Here is a 6,000-nt window from a genome sequence, read left to right on the forward strand (position 1 = left end):
CGTCCCACTCCCATCCCTTCAAGATTTTTCTTCATAAACTTCCAAGAAATGTTATCGAAGGCCTTCTCCGCATCTATAAAGATCAACACAGCTTTTGTATTAATGTTTGTTTGTAAAAGTTCCAAAATGTCAATAATGTTTCTAGTGTTGTCAAACAAATGTCTACCTGGGAGAAAACCGGCCTGGTCCTTGTGAATTACTTCCTTTAAAACTTTTTTGAGTCTACCTGCCAAAATATCAGCAAAAATTTTGTAATCCACATTCAGGAGAGAGATGGGACGGTAGTTCTTAAGTTGTGTCTTTTCAGTTTCTGATTTAGGTATCAATGTGATGAAAGCTTCTTTCCACGATTCTGGTGCCCTCTTCCCCTCCATAATCTCATTGCAAACCTCCATTAACGGATGTATCAAGTAGTCTTTCAGTATCTTGTAATATTTGGAGGTGAGCCCATCTGGCCCTGGAGATTTGCCCAGTTGCATATTCTGAATGGCGCCTTCGATCTCTTGTTGTGTTATTTTGTAATTCAAGATTGTCCTATTTTCTTGAGACAATTTTGGTAGTCCATTCCTTCTCAAAAATTGGTCTATCTCAGTCTCATCTTGCGGCCCTTGAGTGTAGAGTTGTTTGAAGTATCTCTGGAAACACTTTCTGATCTCCACAGGATTCTGGATGTTTCTCCCTTCCATCTCTAGATTAGTCACTGTATTTGGTTTTTGTCTCTTTTTCAACTGCCATGCCAGCAGTTTCCCACATTTATTTGCCGATTCAAATGATCTTTGTTTCATTAACTTGATTTTCCACTTCACTTCCTGATTTATCAATTTGGAGTATTGTGCTTGAAAAAGTTTAATTTCTCTCAGAATCTCCTGTGACTTCAGTTTCGATCTTAGCTTTTTCTCACAATCCTTAATTTTCTCCAAGATCTTATCCTTTTTCTCATTCTGTGCTCTTTTCTTTATGGTGTTCTGTTGTATCAGAAACCCCCTCATAACAGCTTTGCTTGCGTCCCAGATTACTCTTTTTTCCACAGTAGTGTTCAAATTTATTTCAAAATAGTCATTCAAAGTTTTTTGGGCCTTTTTGATAATCTCTTGATCTCTGAACAGGTTGTCATTCATCCTCCATCTAAAGGAGCCGGCTGTAGTTAGTCTCATATCCATCTTTACTGCATTGTGGTTGGAGCAAGTCTTTGGGCAGATTTCCACTTTTCTAGTCTTAGGTGCCAGACCTCTAATTATCCAGATTTGGTCGATTCTTGTCCATGACAGTTGGGCTTCAGAAAAGAAAGTTCCTTCTCTACCTAGTGGGTTTTTTGTTCTCCAAATGTCAATCAAGTCCATATTGTCAGTCAATTCAAAGAAAGTTTTAGGTAGTCTGCCATCTTTTGAAATGTTTTGGCTTTGTGACTTATCCATATTTGTAGACACCACCCCATTCATATCTCCCATCATGATGATGTTGCTATAGTCCAGATAATCCAGCATCATCTCATGCAGCTTCTTGAAAAATTCCGATTTCCCTTCGTTAGGTGCGTAGATTCCCAATATCAAAAACTTTTCACCTTGAGTTTGTATTTCAATTGCCAGAATTCTTCCTTGCTCACCTTTAAAAAGGAATTTTGGTGATAGGCTCTCCTTTGCATAAATCACCACTCCTCTTTTTTTAACTCTATCCGATGAAATAAATTCTTGGCCTAATCTTTTGTTGATTAACACCTTTCTATGGAGCCTAGTCACATGTGTTTCTTGCAAGCAAATAATGTCCAATTATTCTTTCTTTAATATATGAAATACCCTTCTCCTTTTTCGGGGGAATTTCCGCCATTAATGTTCCAACTAAGAAGTTGCAGAGACATCCTGGAAAAATCTGTTATTCAGTAAGTAGGGGCTTTTCCTTCTGGTCGTCAGATCCCAAAGGTGTAGATCCAGGCGGTGGTGGTGGCCAGGCCTCAAGCCCTGTAATCCCTTTCAGAAGGTCTTCTCCGTAGTCGTGCAAAAATTTATCTTTATCTTCCGGTGTTTTGATTTTCACTTTCTTCCCTCTGAATGTAAAGGATAATCCTTGAGTAAATTCCCACCTGAAGAGAATTGAGTTGCTTTTCAACAATTTTGTTAGTTCTGTGTAGGTGGTTCTGAGATCCAAAAGTTGTTTAGGGATATCTTTGTAGATTTCGGCTCTCTTGCCCTGAATTTCAAGTGACTTTCCGTAGTGTAGGCCTAGTATTTTTTCCTTTTCCTCCTTAGATCTCAAAGTAATCAAGCAGTCTCTGGGTCTGTCTTTCTTCAGTACTCTTCCGAGTCTAAAGGCACTGACAATTTTAAAGTCTTTATCTTCCTCCAAATTCCAGAGCTTAGAAAATTCTTTGGTCAAATAGTCCATCAAATTCCCCTGCTGAAGTTCTGAAATTGATCTAAGCCTCAGATTATTTTCCCTAGAGCGTAGTTCAACCATAGACAGGTAGGCCTGATGTTCACCCACCTGTTTGTGCAAAGGTGTGACCTCCTTTTTCACTGCATCCACTTTCTGATTGGCCTCCTCAGCCAGCTTGCGATTCTCTGTGGTAGCTTCAAAAAGCTTCCCAATTGATTGTGCATGCAGGGTGGATTGTTCAGTTAATTTATTTAGGCTGGCAGTGTTTTGGTCAATCTTAGTCGATTGTGCGTCCACTTTTTTATCTAATGATTCCAGTTTCTCCAAGATTTTTTCTAGTACTGATTCATTTCCTCCAGATGCCATGCCTTCTAGTGGGGTCAATTCAGTTTCTAATTCTTGTGTTCCCAAAACCGTGGGAACTGATGATCTACGCACCTGGGAAGTCAATGTTGTTTGAAAAAGTTGTTTTGCTTTCGCTTTAGCAGCTCTTGTTTTCCCAGTGCCACTCATTCCAGTCCTGTCTATGTGCCAAGGTCAAGTTGTTTATCTTCCCATGGGAAACCACCAGCCCAGAGAGAAAACAGCAAGTTAAGGCAGAAAAAGGAAAAGTACCAGTCACAAGCAATTGTTAATCCAATCCAGTAGGGGGAGTTCAAAAAAAAAATCTTGAGGGAAAGAAAGGAGTCGTGAAGGGAACAAAGAAAAATTTCCAGAAAACTTATTCCCAAACTTAAAACGTTTCCCTAAAGTCAAACAAAGTCCAGCCAGTTCTATATTTCAAAAGGAAAACCTTCAGGTCTTCTTTTAGGAGCAGAGTAAATCCTTATTTAAACACTGTTTCAGGGAAAGTGCCAAAAAACAATGTATCAAAATAACTAGTCCAAGAGCTCAGATGTAGCAATTCACTGCAACATAGCAAAGTCCGCAAACTGACAGCTTCAATATTCTGGCAGTCAAGTGCCTGGATTCCTTTATAACATTTGTAAATCCACAGGGAGAGGAAAAAACCAATATCAAAGTCCAGAAAAAAGAAAAAGAAAAAGAAAGGGTAAATCCCTTAGATCCACACGACAGTTCAGCTCATGCACCAAGTTAGAAAAGTTTAAACTCCTCTCAAAGGCTTCAGAAAAAGGTCTTTGCTTTAAAACTTCAGCAAGATAGGGAGACGGACTTCCTGGTTACATCTCCCGCTTTGTCCAAATTTTTAAGAGTTAATTTAGATTAATTTTAGTCCCTTTTACTCATGGGTTGCTGTTTCAAATTCCAATGGTCCAGGAAAAAAGGTCAGCGCTCTTCGACAGCAGCTGTGCGGCTTCGCTCACACGGAAAGAGCGATCGACTCACAGCACCACGCTCCCGTCCACGTTCCGAGGCCCCTTACGGGGTCCCTTCTGCGTTTTGGGGGGCGCTTCTGGTGCTCGACGAGTCCCACGGCCACAGGCTCACTCTGCCTGTGGTTTTCCGGTGTGGGTCTCCGCTTCGCCGTAGCGGACGACCCGTTTCCGCGGAGCTTCCCCTTCAGTAGCTGAAGGAGACCGCCATTGCCAAACGCGCCACCTCCGGAAGTGCTAGATGCTGATATCAGTTTAGAGGATGCATTTACAACAGATCAATGATAGGTGGTTTCCCATGCTGAGAAAATAATGGGTCTCTGGTCTAATCTACAAGGACCCTTTTCTATGGGGCAGAAGGTAGAGCAGTTTTCTAGTAAAATGAGGAGTGATTCTGTATTTTCTTTGCCTGTTACTCAGTTCTGTGGCTTATTGATGCATTCCTAACACTTTTTATTTTATATTCATTCATTTTATGGTTAGACACTTCCATATTCAAGGTGCAGCAAAAGCTGCTCTTCTGGATACGTCAAAGTGATTCAAGAAGGAAAGCCGCTTTGCTGCTATGCGTGTGCTCAGTGTCCCAATGGGACCATCTCCACCCAGGAAGGTAAGGCATTCCAAAGGGAAAGGAAGCCCTTTCAGAACAAGGTATGTTCCACCAACTAGAAGACAAACACAACCCCCTGTGTTGCAAAATGTAACAATCAAAGCAAATGCAACACGCTGGCTAATAACTGGTAGTGGATATATAATTAATTACAATGTCACTACAATACGCCACTACAAAATAATGTATCTATCATACACTACATCTCACAAAATATACAAGTGACTTTAAGCTGTTGTATATATAAGAGTCAAATGAGGAGTCAAACAGGTCATTGAATAGTGAGGAACGCCAAGCTGTCTCTCAAAGGAAGACGTCCTATGAAAGTGTCAAAGGAAGACGTCTCTCAGAAGTCTTAAAAGGAAGTCTGAAGAGGACAGTGTATGCGGAACAGTTCACTGTTTCGGAATAAAGTCTTCATCAGCTGGAAATGGACTAGAAGGCATTGCTAGCAATGAATGACAACAAAACTGAGCAACCTGCATGAATGTTATAAAGTAAAACAAAATATATAGAGGTACTGTACATACCGAATAATTATCAATGAGATATTCATCCTAGTCTTGATTACCACCAGCTAGAAGAGGCTGACCTAAAAGGGTAGACAGAGTGAAGCCAGGAGTCTCAATAGCATGATTTAGGACATTCTAGGTCTCTGGTATAAGCTGTCACCCAATATATTATGGCATCTTGAAGAATCGAGACTAATAGAAAGACCTGTATGATACATGGAACAAAAATCATAGGACAATGAAATAACTCTTTATCATTGCAGATGCAGACCATTGCAACAAATGTCCAGAAGATGAGCATCCAAGCAAGAACCATGATCAGTGTGTCCCCAAGATTATCAGCTTCCTAGCCTATGAAGACAAGTTGGGGATCCTCTTGGTTTCCATTGCCCTCTTCTTATTTTTAATCACAAGCTTTGTGTTAGGAATCTTCATTAGATTCCAGGAAACTCCCATTGTTAAAGCCAACAATCGTGACCTCTCTTACATCCTACTCATCTCTCTCTTGCTCTCCTTTTTGTCCTCCTTCCTCTTCCTTGGGTGGCCAAGGAAATTGACCTGCCTTCTCCGACAAACGGCCTTCAGCATCATCTTCTCGGTTGCTGTGTCTTCTGTACTGGCTAAAACCATCACTGTGGTGCTGGCCTTCATGGCCACAAAACCCGGGAACAAGGTGAGGAGATGGCTGGGGAAGAGTCTGGCCAACTCCATTATCATTTCCTGTTCTGGTGTTCAAGTTATCATCTGCACCATCTGGCTGGGGGTGTCTCCCCCATTCCCAGAGTCTGACATGCAGTCTCAGCCTGGAGAGATCATCATGCAATGCAACGAAGGGTCTGTTGCCATGTTTTATGGTGCCCTCGGCTACATGGGCTGCTTGGCTGCTATCTGCTTCACGGTGGCTTTCTTGGCCAGGAAGCTTCCAGGGTCCTTCAATGAAGCCAAGCTGATCACCTTCAGCATGCTGGTCTTCTGCAGTGTTTGGGTGTCCTTTGTTCCCACTTACCTGAGCACAAAGGGGAAATATATGGTAGCCGTGCAGGTCTTCTCTATGTTGGCCTCCAGTGCTGGGCTTCTGGGCTGCATCTTCATCCCAAAGTGCTACATCATCATATTCAGGCCTGATCTGAATACAAAGGAGCACCTCACAACAAAAACTAAAGATGGCATCTGA

At 41.7% G+C, this 6,000-nt stretch overlaps 1 protein-coding gene across 1 annotated transcript in view; it reads left to right on the forward strand.

Moving 5' to 3' along the window:
- Positions 1-6,000, forward strand: part of LOC308578863 (vomeronasal type-2 receptor 26-like) — a gene marked incomplete at both ends in the record, with an annotated part of 39,468 nt that extends 33,468 nt beyond the window's left edge. The window contains one exon of the mRNA XM_081179475.1: positions 5,090-6,000. Coding sequence (XP_081035601.1) covers positions 5,090-6,000 — 911 coding nt within the window. The remainder of the gene's footprint in view (positions 1-5,089) is intronic.

This window comes from Podarcis bocagei (assembly GCF_964188305.1).
Source record: "Podarcis bocagei genome assembly, chromosome: 2".
Classification (NCBI taxonomy): Eukaryota; Metazoa; Chordata; class Lepidosauria; order Squamata; family Lacertidae; genus Podarcis; species Podarcis bocagei.